General features: G+C 47.1%; 1 protein-coding gene across 1 annotated transcript in view; it reads right to left on the bottom strand.

Annotated features, from left to right (window-relative positions):
* STK24 (serine/threonine kinase 24) overlaps positions 1–16,468 on the bottom strand; it is a 93,276-nt gene that overhangs the window by 47,762 nt on the left and 29,046 nt on the right. The window contains exon 2 of the mRNA XM_032496746.1: positions 5,782–6,012. Coding sequence (XP_032352637.1) covers positions 5,782–6,012 — 231 coding nt within the window. The remainder of the gene's footprint in view (positions 1–5,781; positions 6,013–16,468) is intronic.

Below are 16,468 nucleotides of genomic sequence, written 5' to 3'. Positions count from 1 at the left end.
CTCACACACACACACCATGAATGAACGATACTGGTCCAGGAATAGAACTAAAAACCCAGAAAGAGGCCTAGAAATACATGAGACTTTCGTGTATAATAAAACATCATATATGAGGGAAGAAAACACTATTTTATACAATAAATACAACTTATCTCTACATGGAGAATAAAAAAATCCACACTTCATACTGTACACCAGACAGATAAAAGACCTAAATGTAACAGGTAAAATTATAAAGCCAACAAAAGAAAAAAATGTATTCTATTTTTAACCTTAGGGAAACTAGTGGATTCCTTAAACAGGATCCCCAAAAGCAGAAATCAGACAGTTAAAAATTAATGGATTTAATCACATTAAAATTAAGGATTTTTTTCAACAAGAGACACCTCAACGTTAAAAGTGCAACACAGTCAGAGAAAATACTTGTGATATCTAGAACTGGTATTAAAATAACAATGCAACACGGGAAAGCCAGTGGAAAATTTCACAAAAGATGTGAACAAAATTCAACCGAGCGAGAAATCCTAAGAGCAAAGAATATATGGAAAGACACTCAAACCTATTAAAAGAAATTCAAATAAGCATAATAAAACACTACATTACACTTACGAGATTGAGAAAAACTGGGAAGTTTTACATCAGTGTTGGCAAGAAGTAGACAAACCAGGTCCAACATGATTAGCCACGAGGGAAATGTAAGCCAAAGCTACAATGAGATGCCACCCATACCCGCTAGGGCAGCCGTGATAAAAAATTCAATGAGGATGTGAAGAAATCAGAACCCTTAACTCACTGCTGGTGGGAATGTAAAATGGTGCAGGTACTTTTGGAAAACAGCCTGGCAGTTCCCCGAAAGGGTAAACACAGAGTTACCATATAAGCCAACAGTCCCAGTCCTAGGTATACACCCGACAGAAATGAAAACATGTCTACACAGCACTTGTACATTCATGTGCATCACAACATTATTCATAACAGCCCCAAGTGGGAACAAATTATACAGAGACCATGGAGTGATAACACAGTATGAATATGGGCAAGGGAAAGACTGCAATTTTGTTTTGGTCTTTTCTGGGTATAAAGCGTAACAATACAAAGCTTAACAAGATGATTGTAGTCTACTGTCCAAACTAGGATGCTTCTGAAAGTAAAGAGACAGCTGTATAGTCATGCTGGGACAAGAAGTGAAGACGGGGCAGCCTCCCCAGGAGCCTCAGTCACAAGGGGCCCATCATTTACAGAAACATTTCTTTACCTCCTTCCCTAAGGGTAAAACAACTGGGTTTTCTATTTCATCAGGAACTACTATTTCCCCTTTGGGTAAGGAAGACAGGAATAAAAAAAAAAAAAAAAAAAGGTAAATCAGAAGTCCAAAGAACGTTAACTTTAAAAAATTACTCTGACATGTGTCTGTAATGTATATAATACACAACCAACCCCTTATTGTAATAACCGTACTTACATACAACACCAAAACGTATCAGAGAACTTGCCTGTACTAGTTTTCAGATGAATCCCATTGGCAAAACAACCCTAAAAGTTTTTAAGTCAAGGAAGTGAATCAACTATCAGACAACTATTCACTCAAAGGACATATTTCCTTCATATCAATACCATAACAAAAATAACTAGGAGAAGTAAAGGTTTGATAAACGCATTTTTTTTTTTTTTGCATTGCACCTAGTTTGCTTTGGCTAAACCAGCCTGATGTTTGGGAGTATTAAATAATTTACTGCAAAAGAAAATAATAAGCCTAATGTTTAGAATGCTAATAATGTTTTTAAGACTTGTGATTATGAGTGATTTGGCAAGGTAATTTACGAATTTTCTTATTAAGGGAAAAATTATCATTTACTGAAAATCTCCTAACATGCCAGGTATTTTACCTATAATCTCGATCTTTACAGGAGTCCTGTAAGGTAAGTATATTTATCTGCATCTGTCCTTGAGGAAGTCAGCAGTGGGAAAAACACGCAGACAGTTAAGTACCTGCACAGGGATCACAGACTAAAAACCCTGGCTTATGACTATAAGTGAATCTCAAAGCAGAGATGCTAAAAGGCTGGCAAGCTCCACATTACTGCTGAACAAACGAGCAGCACGCATGAGTACTGCTTAAAAAGAAATCAGACTTAGACTCCATGACATCATACTGTCCACTGCTACAATCTTATTATGTCTTCACTGCCTAATTAAACTATAAAACCGAAAGTCTCTCTCTCTCTCCTGCACACCACACCCAAACCACCCCCCTCCCAAACACACGCACGCACACGGTTACATCATGACACCGTGGGTGGTATTTCTGCGGGAGAAAGCACCAGTGGTGTAACAGACGGGCTGCAAAGGCTTCTGGCTAGTAGTCCAGCTGGTTTAATCTCCCCAGAATCAAACAAACTACAACGAATGGGGTTCTTCTGTGGTACATGATCATCTTCAAGACCTTTCCAGGCCTCAGACTCATCATATAAACATAAGTTTTCACTGATGCATTTACTCCCCCTCCTCCCTGAATAGTCAATGTTGGTTTTGTTTTCACCATTTGGGGAAAAAACAAGCTACACAGCAATTCTGTGGTTTGATCAGAGCTACACAGTCAAAATTAACTCCAATCTCCTGATCTTCAGCAACATTCAGCACATTGTGACCGCTTATCCATTGTCTTTAATCTCTTCTTCTATGACTAAAACTAAAACATAATTATGAGACCTCCTAATGCTAACCCAGCAATGAAGAAGCCAGCTTCTGCTAATTTCTTTATCCAATCCCGCCATGTAAAAGTCCCTAACACAAGGTGAATTCCTGAGGCCCTCTCCCCATCACCACCCAAACAACTAAGAATCCCAGCTCTGAAAGCCAGAGGCTGTTTCAGGAGGGCAATGAAAACCTCACAAAACAGTTATTCCCAACTTTGTGTCCAAGACCATTTGTTTTATATGACGCATTAATTTGTATCTTACTCAACAGTTTGGACCATGCTAATTAAACTTCATAATCCCCAGAGATGATGGGAAAACAGCCCCTGGCTCATCACTGAGGGTCTCCTCTGGGCCCAGAAACTTTATGAGACTCTGTTACACGAGAACAAGCAGAACCACAGGTCTGGAGTCTTGCCCTGTTTAACTCACAGCGATTAACACTGTTCAACACAGCAGTTCTTTATTTTTGTCAGATTCAACAGAAAGGTTTAAGAAATTAAGGGCAACTTTTCACAGTGGCGCTATTACTCCTGGAATTCTTGAGGCAGTTATATTTCCTGAAGGCCAGTCTGCCTGGTAAAATATATACAGCACTACAGACAAAATTATTACAACTTCCCATCCTACCTGAAGACAGTCAGAGGAAAAAATCATTCCAGAAGTCATTCTACTTCCTCCAGAGTGAGTGGCTTTGTGGAAAGGACATCTAGTGAAGCATCAAGCCCACCTCCTCCTCCACATGGTACACAACTGGACGGCACTTTCCAGCCTCTCCTGGGTGAGGCGTGGCCATGTGCCCGAGCTCGGGCCGGGAGATGTGGACAGAAACAAGGTGCTGTGCCCAGGCCTGGGCAGGAAAACTCCCCACAGGAGCCTCCAGTTTCCGCCCCCACGATGACTTACACCTGATGAGCACAGCCACATGTGGAGGATGGAAGGAAGGAAGAACCACAGGACAGAAGGAACTCGGGTTCCTGAGTAACTGGAGAAAACCTCCCAGGATCAGGGCGCAAGAAATAAACTTCTATCATATCTGAGCCATTAAAAACTTAGGGTGTTTATGCTAGCAGCTGATATTATGTTGATAAATCTGATAAGCTGATAAACACACTGGGAAACTCTAGATGAAGGTTAGACTGACTTGGAATTAGTGACTCAGGGAAGAAGGGACATACCAGGTGGACTCTCTAGACACGTACAGTCAAGGTGACACCACATTTGGCCACAATAAAGCAATCTACTCCAGCATGCAGTAAGAATTCTGCTGAGGAGCTGAAGTTGAAGGAGATACTTTCGAACCATTGATCCTTAACTTCTATAGTTAAACATCAGTTGGTGTAAGTCAGCAAAAATTTGTGAAGATCTTCACACTTCCTTTGCCAAAATTACCGTAAGTCATATTAAAATACAATGTCAGCAGACCACATGAAACCCAGCTCTGACTTCAGTATAAAACTACTTTGAAGTCATTTCACAAAGTGATACAGTAGACAGAGTTCAAGTTGAGTCTCTGTTTGCTTTCTCTCAACAGAACGTTGACATCGAGAAGACCTTTGCTTTCCCATATGGAAGTCACGTCTCTCCTCTTTGCATCATGAAAATGGTAAAACTTACAGGGTTTCCCTTTCTGTCAAGACCCAAACTGGCTGCTCCCCACAGCCACACCCACTGCTACTGTTGGCAAGCTTGCTCCTCCTTGCTTCCACCTTAGTGGATGCGTCCTTCATCGTAAGGTAATTTCAGAGATGAGGTGGGATAAACCCAACCAATTAAAGAAGGAAATTTATGCTTGTTAAGTACTTTCTATATGCCAGGTACTTTAACATCCTTAATTCCATTTAATCTTCACAACAGTGAGGTGTATACCATAATTTTCCGTTTTACAAATGAGGAAGCAAGGGAGCTTAAACTCAAGGCCACACAGCAAGACAAGCAAGATTCAAGTCCAGGACAAATGGACTCCAAAACGTATTCTTCCCATTTCAAAACGCTGCATTGACCTATGTCATACTGCCATTCTTCAGGCAATGGGAAAACACAGAATTACCAATCGATTTTTATTTCCTTTAAATATTTAGTGACGCAATGGTTCTCAAATTTTGCATCCTTCCACCCATACCTTATCACCACATTTCCACAACACCTAAGCCTGCACTATCCCTCTGACATTGCAGCAGGCATAGGGCTACAACACGGAGAATTCAGAGGATCAACCCAGGAGGAGGCAGGGTCTCACGCTGTCAGGCTTACTGCTGCCCCCCTCAGGAAGTTGTTCTTTCTACCCTGTGAAGGTTTGTTTTCCACAAGAATTATTTCAAAATTTTCTTTTTTTTTAACCAATACTTAAGATTTCCAAAACTCCATTTGAAAGATACTACATTTCTAAGTGAAGTAAAACAGGCGTATGTCAAGGAACTAGAAACACAAGAGGCAGTCTTAGACCTTTTTAGTGGTAGAACATGATTACTACGACACGGTTCTACACAGGATTGGGGGACCATTTTTAATACAATTCTTTAAAGAACTGTGGGGAAGGTCAAAGGCAATTTGTAGTGCTGTACTGCAACTATTTTATCTAAGTAATTATCTACTAACCTAGAATTCTTAGGAGTCAAATGGAGATAAACCAGCTCACTAATCAATATTCTCAATTCACAGCAGCTTTTAAAAACAGCATTAAAATTAAGTCACATTTGATAACTGAAAGTATCAAAAGGCTAATCATCTTAGGTTGGCCTGAGTTTTTATCATAAACTCATAAACCATGCTAAAATTGGGTGATTAATGGTTGTTGTTAGAATAGCTTAATAAGAAATGTGTTTCTGATGACAAAGTCTTAGAAATACTTTCTAATTTTGAAAGGGAATGTCAAACATCAAACACTTACTAAAAATACATTTCTATCAGTGACATTTAAGATGGTAAAACCGTCAGAGCCTGGTTCTTCTGACTACAAAGGTCGGAACATTTCTCTTCCTCTGAAAACCTGCTGTGCTATTCACTGAAGACCTTCCCGCACGCGGCTCGCATCTTGGGCAGGTGCTGCGTCATGGAAAATCGCGTCTGCATTTTTAAGCCTTACCTTCAGGTAGGATCCATAATATTTGGTGACGTACGGACTGTCACACTGACTCAGCACTGTGATTTCCTGTTGAATGTCTTCTATCTCATCTTCAGCCTCTTCCAGATCAATGATTTTTATGGCAACTACTTTCTGAGTCCGATTGTCAATGCCTTTGAACACTTCACCAAAAGAGCCCTTCCCAATCTTCTCCAGTTTGGTAAAAAGCTCTTCAGGATCTGCTTTTAGGTTCTGTAGGAGAGACAGAAAAGGAGGGAAACTTGAGTAACTCGCAGGACTGACTGCTCTTCCTTGTGGTGATAACACACAGACCATCATCTTTCAAGGACTGATCCTCCACGCGCAGACTCTCCCTGTGCTGGCCTGTCATTAAGGCCATCCACCCCGCCACCTTACCCCAGGTTCCAGACCTGGCCTCTGGTTCTCTCTGTCCTTCTTCTCCCCAGGCTTTGGGACAACGTTTCCTCACACCTGGCTGGTCAGAATCTCCTGGGACACTGAGAGATCCCCAAACACTCTCACAGTCCTAAGGGGGGTGGAGGGGGGTTGCATAATCCATATTTTTAAAAGACCCCCACTGCGTAGGCACTTTTGAGAAAAAACTGTTGTAAATTATCATGTATATGGTAACCTTCCAACTGCTGGCTCCAGTCCTGCCTTCTGAGTTTTTAACTCCTAAGATCAATCACTTGCTAAGGTACCTCTTTTGACCCGGGTGCCGCAAGCTCGGCATGTATGAACTGAACGTGTCATCGCGCCCGCGGGACTGGCTACCCTCCCATGGTACACTGCCTCCCATGCCACACTGAGGTGTTCAGGGCTCACGTCTTACTTCTATACCCCTGTGCCTGGGCACAGGGACGGATGGTCAGTAAGGGTCCTCTGGGCAATAAAACAAAAACAAAAACAAAAAACCACAGTCTTACACTGACACCAAGAATACACTAATTCCAGGAGACAGAGAGCCTGGGAGAGGGTGAACTGGTCAGAAAGGAGATAAAAGCCATGCGTATACCCAGGAGCAGTGATTCTCAAATCTTAGCGTCAGGCTCTCCTGGAGGGCTTGCTAGACTCCAGACTGCCTGCCACCCCCAAAAGGTTCTGCCTCAGTGAAATCTGGTGGGGCCCAGAATCAGACAGCGCCCAGGTGACGCTGGTCTGGGACCAAGCTTTGAGAACCACTGCTTAGAGACCCGAGGGAGAAGCCAGGCAGCCCTAACAAGACAACGTGCCGAGAAAACAAGGCTTGTTTTTAGGTCAGCTGACCCGATCCCTCCATTAACTGCCCCACCACCACCCTAAGAAAAACAGTAGCATGTCCTTTTCGTGAGTTAATAAAAAAAAAACAAAGTCAACAAGAATTTATTCAAACCTCTACAATGTCAGAGATGAGAGTGTGGGAGGCTGTTACAAAAATAACTGCCAGTGAGTCCTGCCTGTGTCCACACCCTTTTGCAACATGACTTTGGCAGTCCTCCAGCAAGAAAGAGTCTGGGGCCCCACCCCTTGAGTCTGGGCTGGTTTCGTCACTTGTTTGACCAGCAGAAGGTATCAACCTCTGAGCCGAGGCCCCAGAGGGCTGGCAAGGCTGGGAGTGAGAGAGCCAGCAGCAAGAGGCCCATCACGGCCAGTGCAGGGATCCCAGCTAAGGCCCAAACGTCGTGCATGAGGCAACTCTTGCATAACCTCATTATCATGCACTGCAGCCCTTTAGTGACAAGGAAATCCATGCCAGAGATGACCAAGTCCAAAAAAGGAACTCTGAGATTCTGCTGCCAGAATCTGTCCTCAGAGGAAAGTTGATCTCCTTGGTGGGAAACGTGCCAACCTGCCAAGCATCCTGAGAATTCTTTTTTCAGAAAGATTTAAGCTGAATCACGCACGGGTCATCATCCCAGATCAGAAATATCTGCCGGCCCCTCAACCCACACATCCCATGTGCCTGAAGGGCAATCGGTCCCCAGGCAGGAGTCAAAACACACAGAGGACCCTCACCTACCTACCGTCCCCCTCTCCCAGAGCAAGGAGGATGGATGACCGGAGGACTGGGCCGGGTACTATCTGCACAGCCCACTACTCAGGTCCCAGACTGTTCGCTCCAGAACATCACTGAAAGGCCCAGTGCAACCTGCCCATTCACAAGCTGAGCTGGGAGATCAACATTCGAAGGCAGAGAAGGAAGACGCTTCTCATGAGTCGTGAATCTCATGCATATGGTTAGTAACCTATGTGGTCCATGAACTACTCAACATCTAGCAGTCTGTGCTTCCTCCTCTGTGGGAAGCGCTGGAGACAGAAAAACAGCAGAAACAGCATCTGTCTACAGTAAACGCAGGTAAGAGGGGGGACCCACAAACCGAGGGATCAGACATGTCCCGGGCAGTGTCTGCAGAACAAGGCCCTCCAGGACTGCTGTCTCTCCTCCACACACACCTCTCCATGTCCCTCCAAACCTTCCCCTCTCTGTCAAGAAACAGCCCAACTTCCCACCTGGGGCAGCCTCAGGGTTAAGTGAAAATTTCCAGGAGGTGACACCTGGTTTTCCTACTTCTCGTAGCTTCATTTTCTCGTCTTTCTTCATCACCCTTTTCATCATGACAACACCAGGCCATCTGTCTCTTTAATCTTTAGTCCACTAGATCCTGCGTCTTTCTACACACTCACACCTCGTCTTGTTTATTTTTCATTTCAAGATGTAGGAAAAGCAGGGCACTGTTATGCATAATCACCCTAAGGTCAGGATCCTTGAAAACTGATCAAAATAACGAGAAGACGCATTTCCCGCAGGTCAGGGGGCCCCAGGCACAGGTCTGGGCTCTGAAAATGCTCCCAAGTGCCGTTCCCAACAAGCCCAGGAAAACCTTCACTGGGCTCCACATGGTGGGAAGACCAGAAAAGCCAAGGGCACGTGCCGCCTGGAGGTCTGGAATCAAGGGTTCCACAGACATTTCTCACTGGGATATGGAAGTTTCGGGGTGACCAGCTGCCCCAAAGCCTGGGGTCTCTTAGCAACGGAACAAGCATGAGCACAGCACGAGCAGCAGCCCCCCTGCCACACGGCCGCGAGGGTCCCCAGACCTTCAGGATTCTGACTCCTCCAATGGGAAAGTCCAAGGGTATGATGCTCGGCTCCCCACACCAAGCCCAAGAGGCCGTTCCTGGTCTCCCTTCTGGAGCTCAGGCTTCTGGGGCAACTCAGCCTGTTTCATAATCCTTGAGAGAATTCATTTAAATACTTCTATGATGACTTAAGTATTTTATATTTTTAAACCTGAACAGCTATTACTGTGTTCTTTTGATCACTTCTGGCAATGAAAAATGCATTTGGCATCACTAATCAACTTTCAAAGTTCCTGAGCTTCAGATGTACCACGTGCACAGCCACACACACTACACTGCTCTGGGCTGAAGCCAAGCTCCAGGAAGAGAAAAAGAAAACTGTCTAGATTTGACGTGTTCTAATGCCTGCACCTTATCACATCACCATCCCTGTGGCAAGCAACAGGCGAGAGGGCACCGCGGTCCAGCTGGGTCTGGACCAGATGTGCCCCCTCTTCTAAACTTGGCAAGCATCCCAGGTGAATGGCAGAACTCTCCTCCTGGAGCTGAACTCGGCCTCAGAATCCCCCTCACCCCGGCGCCCCAGGCAGCCACCACCAAGTCAGCCGGCACACAGCCTGGCGCACCTGCCGCCAACAGGTCTCTGCTGGCTGTTTACCACCTCCTCCTTCCACATCTGCCCGACTCTCCCACCCCGGCTTTCCTCGTGGGCCCCACTGTTACGAGTGTTACTATCTACCATTTCCAAAGCTGGAAACCCTGCACCTCAGTCCCTTTTCCTACCTCCAAACTGCCTCAGCATGCGGTTCCCCGGCCGCGCCCTGCTTGACCCCCAGCAGGTAAGCCTCCAGCAGACCTGACTCAGGACCTCCCTCTCCGCTCTGCAGGCAGAGTTCAGCTCCCCTAAAGCTCATGGTTCCCCTTCATTGCTTAAAACAACCCAGAAAACATAGCGTCTCGAGACTTAAGTCACACATGCCCACTGTCAATCTGAACTCGCAGTCCCTTCTTAACCTGACCTTCTGCCACTCCCCCCAGCTTCCCCTCCTGTCACCAAATACGACGCTGCGGGGCGGGGGAGTGGGGTACGTGGGGGTTCTCGGTGTAGCAATGGAGGTCTGCACCCCGACTGCGGTGCTTCTGCTGGAGTTTTGTGTCCTTTCTGCACCTTATTTCTTCTGTCCCTAACGAGGCCACTATTACTTCACTACTATAGGTGAAAAGTTCCTTATCTGCTGCTTCAACCCACTAAAACCTGACAACTCCCTTGAACAAAGACTCCTTCTCTCCAGAGCATGTTTTTTGATGCCACAGGCTGAAAACTGTATTAACATCTCACAGATTACTTTCTCCCTCAAGATTATGATCTAACAGTTTAAAACATATCATAATCTTGCCAACCTAACGCAGCAAAGAAGTGAACAGCATGGGGACCTGCAGGCACCATCAAGTCCCCTCAGAAAGCAAATAATAAAAACAAAAACCCAGCCCAAATTCAGAGCATTACATGGTGGAGACAAGGAAAATGCAGCTGTGGCCTAAAAAATTATATGAGACCCCATGTGCACCAAACAGAGGCTCGGCTCTGATTCTGCAAAATACCATTTGGGGCAGCAGCTATACGAGATGTGGAGAGAAAAGACACTAGATACACCCCCCAAAATAAGCTGGAGAACAGATATTCACACTGCCCTCCTGAATGCTTGAATTATCTGCCAAAAATTCAGGTTTCTAAGCAGCCACAGGCACTTGGAGTCCAAACAACACAAGTTCAGATCTCAGCTCCACCCAGTTACCAGCAAGTCCCTGAACCACCCAGCCTGTTTCCGTATCTGGGAAACGGGGTAACACTACCTACTTCTTCGGATGCTGGAAGGGTAAAATAAGACCACAAGGAAAGCTCTCTGCATGGTGTCTGCTAGGAAGTCAGTCCTCAGCAGAGAGAGGCCATCTCTGCTGCTGCTGTCTTCTGCTCGTCTTAATTCTGAGCTGTTCTTTCTGATGGTACTTGGTCAAGATTCAGTAGTTTCTTAGAAGCCTCTCACTTAAACTAGAGCCAGAAGCAAAATCCAGATCACGGGACTCACAAGCCAGCGCACCTCCCAAGGCACTATCCTAAAAGCAACTAAAATAACGAAGCCTCTTCTCCCTCAGGAAGGGGACAAGGAGAATTCTAGGGGGCCCGAGTGAGCATCCTCAGAGAGAAGGAAACGTCTGCAGAACTCCCGAGGTGCAGAGGCCACACGTGGTGCAGCTAAATGAACCACCAGCCAGGGAGGCCAGAAGGCCCTGAGGCCTGGAGGGTGTTGTGACATGAGGCTCCAAAGGAGGCGGTCCCTGAGCCACTGATGCAATGACCCCACCGGAAGGATTAGGCTCTTAGGGCTAAGAAATGATGCTCAGAGCTGTAAGCAAACCAAAGATCCCAACTATGAGAACCTTCCATAAACCTCTCTTTAACTTTCCTATAATGGTAACTACTAAGTCCCTTAAAATAGGGAAGGAAAGAAGGCTCAAGTCCCTTGGTAGCCTCAGGAGAAGGGCCTCAAGTTACATGAATAGAAGGGATTTTAAATGGGGAAGCACAGCAGGCCCCGCCCAGGGAGTCGCAGCAAAGGCAAGATGCAGAAGGCACAGAGCCGGGGCACAGGACACCCGACCAGCCTGTCAAGAGGGCTACACGCTTCGTGAACAGAAACACGTATTTTCACAGTTTGTGAAAGAGGAAGCCTATTGACAATTTCTGAGCAGAAACTTGAACCTAAGAGATCATCTTGCAAAACAATCTGCGTTAAGACTCGAATGCACAGGCAGTTGCAAGCTGACTCCCATAAATGAGGGTCCCGGCCTCCCCTCGGTCACAAAGAGCTGCAGTCAAAGGCCGTGAACCTCTGGTCTTGGATGTGGCCTGGGTGGAACAAAGCCGCAAGAAAAACGAGTGCTATTTCTGAGGGTGCGCCCATAGGAGGAGCCATCCCATCTTCTGGCGACTGTGGGGTTGTGGGATGTGTCCAAGGACACAGTGCATGTGACAGACCCTGAAGCGGAACTCGTGGTCCTCTGATTCCCAACGGCAAGCATGCTGAGCACCAGCTGCCCAGCTCCACCAGCAAAACCCAGCAGAAAGAGCACAGAGTCAAGACTCCAAAGCCCCAGCTTTCCTCTTGCCGTGACACTTCGCTGCATGGCCTTGAGCAAGTTCTTAACTTCTCAGCAAATTGCAACAATGGTGTCTGAAGTATTTGTTTACCTCACAGGTTTGTCAAAGGATCAAATCAGCCTAAGAGCGGGGTGCACCGCAAACCCTCCTGCAGAGATGAGGTGCCGTGTGACCTGCAGCGCCGGCATGGACACGCCGCAAGCACACCTGAGACCACGTGAGACATCTCTGAACAGCACTCGGTTTTGGAGACATTTTTAGAAATCACCTAAACACTGGCCATAACAGTGACTGAGAACAGACCGTTTGTAGTAACACAATGCAACATAGTCCCAACAAGACTAAAAAACTATTGTCATTTTAAAGTGGGGCTTAACTTTATATTCCTACTTTTTTGTTTTGTTTTGTTTTTTGTTTTGGGGGAGGGTGATTAGGTTTATTTATTTATTTTAATGGAAGTACTGGGGATTGAACCCAGCACCTCATGCATGCTAAGCATGCACTCTACCACTCCCTTACATTCCTACTTTTTAATACAAATTATTCTTTCCATAAAGAAGATATCCTTAAGCTAATCAGTAACAAATAAAATGCCCTGAAATCATGTCTCATCAGTTTAATCTAACCGTTATATTTCAAGAAGAATTCTGTACTCAAAGTGAAATTGGGCAGTTTGCCAATCAAGCCTATCAACCAATAAAGGTTTTCTCTCATTCTAACAAGTTTAAAGCTCCCTCTTTATCATCGGGTCTTTCCCACACGTCCCCCAGCTCCCTCTTTATCATCGGGTCTTTCCCACACGTCCCCCAACAGAAAATCAAGCTGCCCTTTTAATAAAATATATACAGGAATACACACACACACACACACACACACACACACACACACACACACACACACACACACACACACACACACACGACTAATGCAAAGTTTATAAACAAAAAAGACCCCCAGAAGCCAAATACCCTTTTATGGGGACTGTCCCAGAAATCCTGTAAGCAGAAATTTCTGCCAGGCCCAAAGCCCATTCAACACTGGGAGTGGAGGCAGAAAGGAACATGGGGGCACAGCCTGGGCTCCTTCCTGGCCGGGAGCCCCTCACATCCTCCTGCTGTGGGCTCATGTGCCCATGCCCCCAGCAGCCAGCCCCAGACGCAGCCGGAGGAGAACAGAGCGGGGCAGACTTGGAGCTCCTGGCTCTGACCTGACGAGGTCTCAGGTCAGGACTTTCTCTCTTATCCCAAACGCTGACTCAGGACCCCAGCTCCCCGGGAAAAGCAGACTCAAACCTGCAGCATGTTTCCTTCTCAGTCGGCCCACACCCCTCAAGGGTACTAATGACAGTGGTGGGGTCCTGGCTGGAAGAAAGAAGGCCCCACACAGTGGTGTCTGCCGTCTCTGTGATGGCCTCAGCCCCCTCAGCGGGGAGCAGAAACCATAGGGACGGAGTAGATACCATGAGGGTCCACACGGACGGCCTCCCCATGCAGGATAGGTGGTTCCCAGCACAGGCTGCACGCCAGCCAGCCCCACCCTGGACCATTAAATCCAAACCTCTGGGGAAAGGACCCCAGCACCAGTATTATTCAAATCTCCCCCTAGAAGATTCCAGCATGCGGCCAAGGTGGAGAGTAGTGGTCTGGTCCAGGAGGCCGCCAGCAGGCACACCTGGAGAACTCCTGGATCACATCAGAGCAGGGGGCGCGGTGTCTCCCTGCTGCTCATGTCTCCATCCTTCCCCTCTCCAATCCTTTCCCGTCCTCCTGCCTCGCTGACCACCGAGGACGCCCCTCTCTGCCTCTAGCCCCACGTGTTTCATGCTAACTAGTTGGTTGATTTAAGGTCTCCAAAATAAAAACATTCTCCGAATAAAGAGCTTTAAATAGCAGGTGGCTCCAGTTAGTTCAAAGAATTGACATTTCTCCAATTTTCAAATATTCTTCAGAAGAAAAGTCTCAGTCCTAGCTAACTGACGAAAGGTCATTTTTAAATTTGAGGCCTAAATCACAGGTTTACAGAAACACGCATTTCTCTACAACACACTAAATCTACCCATCACTACGGTGTGAGTTCCCCTGACCTGTTTCCACAGCAGATAATTTCCTCTTCTAAGGAGCACGTTCATTCCAGTCTCTCTACCTGAGCTCTCTTCACATATTACAAATACCCCACCATCCGGCTCAGTGAACTCATTTCACCATAGTCTACACCTTTGTTTCAATCTATCTGCGTAAACATTCTGCAGTATTTGACAAAAAAGAAAACTGAGACAAAGAGATGTAAAATTTACAACTTTATATCTAGACCTGCCTATTCAAATTACTAGAAATTTTCCTAAAATTCTGTCCTTAATAGGTAGGGAATCCTAGTAGGAGCATTCTAGTCCTCTTATATGGATGTTTAAGATAGAGGCTACTCTAGCTAGTAAGAAATACAATTTTTAGAAAATGTGAAAAAGGTGACAGCAAGCACTTAGGTGAAGCTATGACTTCTGGCCTCAGTACCTAATCAACACCCCCATCCCCCACGGGTGTCTGGAGCTCGGTGAGGTCAGAGGTCAGGGAGAAGCCACCCTGGGGAGAGCACGGCTCCTGGTCTGCATGGGGATGAGGGCCAGGCCCCAAGGCCGCCCTTGTTTGCTCAGGGTCAGGCTCTGTCTCGGCATGAACTGAACACAGGGCTCCAGGGCTCTGGCTACTCTTCTGCCATCCTCCCGCCCAGTGCCCACGCTCCTGGCACAGTGCTAGACTTGCTCAAGCCCCCTGGATGGCAGAGCCAGCTGAGGAACCAAGGCCCTGGGGCTTCAACTGGCCCAGGGTCACAAAGCTCAGTGCAAACTTGGCCCCGACGAAGCTTCCACATCCCAGAGTCTCCCCACCAGGCCTCCCCAGGGATGCTGGAAGCACTTTTCTTCAGCAAAAGGCTCCCTGGCTCAAAGATGAAGGCCTGGGGTTTCTCAGAGGTGATGAGCAGGCTCAGATGCCAAGTCAAGGACCGAAATCAGGCCAGCTTTGTTGGGCAAGCACGTGATGAAAGACATGTAGTGCATTCCAAATAAATTATACCACTCACTGAGAAATGAATCCTGGCATCTCCTTTATTAAAAACCAAAACGTAAATAACAAACCTGCCCTGGAAAATATTCTGACCCTACCCTACAGTAAGAAGCCCCGACAAACAGCAGCAGCTCCTGTTTCCAAAAGCCCCGCCATGCAAAGCCTGGCGCTAAGCACTTGTCATAAATACCCCCTTCCAGATCTCACAACTAGCCCAGGAGAAAGGGACCACGATCCTCATGCCACAGCCGAGAAACCCGGGGTGCAGAGGGCAGGTCACTTACACAGGGCCCCCCACAGCTGGTGAGTGGGGGCAAAGCCCTCTGTCTATGCGTGGTGGGTCAGCCTCTAGACTGAAGGTGCAGGTAAGCTGCCAGCCTGGTGGGAGGCCCAACGGGAGAGGCCTGAGCTGGAAGGCCTGTCCTGGGGTGACCACGCTGGAATGCTACCCCCAGCAGTGGGACTACTGATGCTGCCTCCAGTCCCCTGTGGGTGAACTCACCTTCCTGTGTGTATTTTGTACAAGCTTGCAGTAACAACAGTGAGTATCTGGGAACTCTGACTATTCTAAAAACCAGGCCAAATACATTTGGGGATATCTGTATTTCAATCAATAATCACGTTTCCTTTACCTGAAAATCCTTCAGCTTTTAGAGGCATCAGGGGAAAATGGCTGGACTAGAACAGCTAAAGTCATGGAAAAAGTTGATTTATCACAATAGGAAGGCACGCCTCCTGCCCTCGGTGGGGGAGGTGGTCCCCGAGCGTCCATCTATCCCTAGGAGGGGCGGCAAGAGAGGGTGTGCGATGCATGCAGTCAGCCGATCTCACGTCCCACAGAAGTCCTGTGGCCCCGTGTCACCAGGGAGACGACTGTCACCCAGTCAGCCATGCTGTGTCACCTCGGGAGGGCAAGGACTGCGGGCAGTGGCAAGGGCAGGGTGGCCAGTCCCTTCTGCGAGGGCCAGACAGCACACACCTTCGGCTGTGGGCTCTGTTACATATTCTCTCTCTCTACAACCATCTGAAAACATAAAAACCCATTCTGAGCTCAAAGCCAGCAAAAGCAGCTGTACTCTGCCCATTCCTACGCCAGACCATTAAGATGGTCAGTATGTAAGACTATCCACTGCCTCCCACACTGTCCGATCCCGTGGAGGGAACCCATTTCCAGCGCGCAGCACAGGAGCTGTCGTGACTGCTCAGAAATAACTCCCATGCATTACTCAACGGAAGTAAGAAACGCCCGTCCCCGTCCTCACTGCCACACTCCTCCACCCGCCTGCCCTCCAGCTGCCCAAAGGGAGAGGAAGAAAGCAGCATGGTGTGAGCACTTGTAATGCACCCAGAGCTGCCTTCACTTGGGGAGTCCATCACCTCCTTCCCCAGCCCTCTGAAGAGGCTGCCC

The sequence above is a fragment of the Camelus ferus genome, chromosome 14 (genome assembly GCF_009834535.1).
Source record: "Camelus ferus isolate YT-003-E chromosome 14, BCGSAC_Cfer_1.0, whole genome shotgun sequence".
NCBI classification, from domain to species: domain Eukaryota; kingdom Metazoa; phylum Chordata; class Mammalia; order Artiodactyla; family Camelidae; genus Camelus; species Camelus ferus.
Note: the sequence above shows the minus strand (reverse complement) of the source record. Positions and strands in the feature narration are given on the sequence as shown.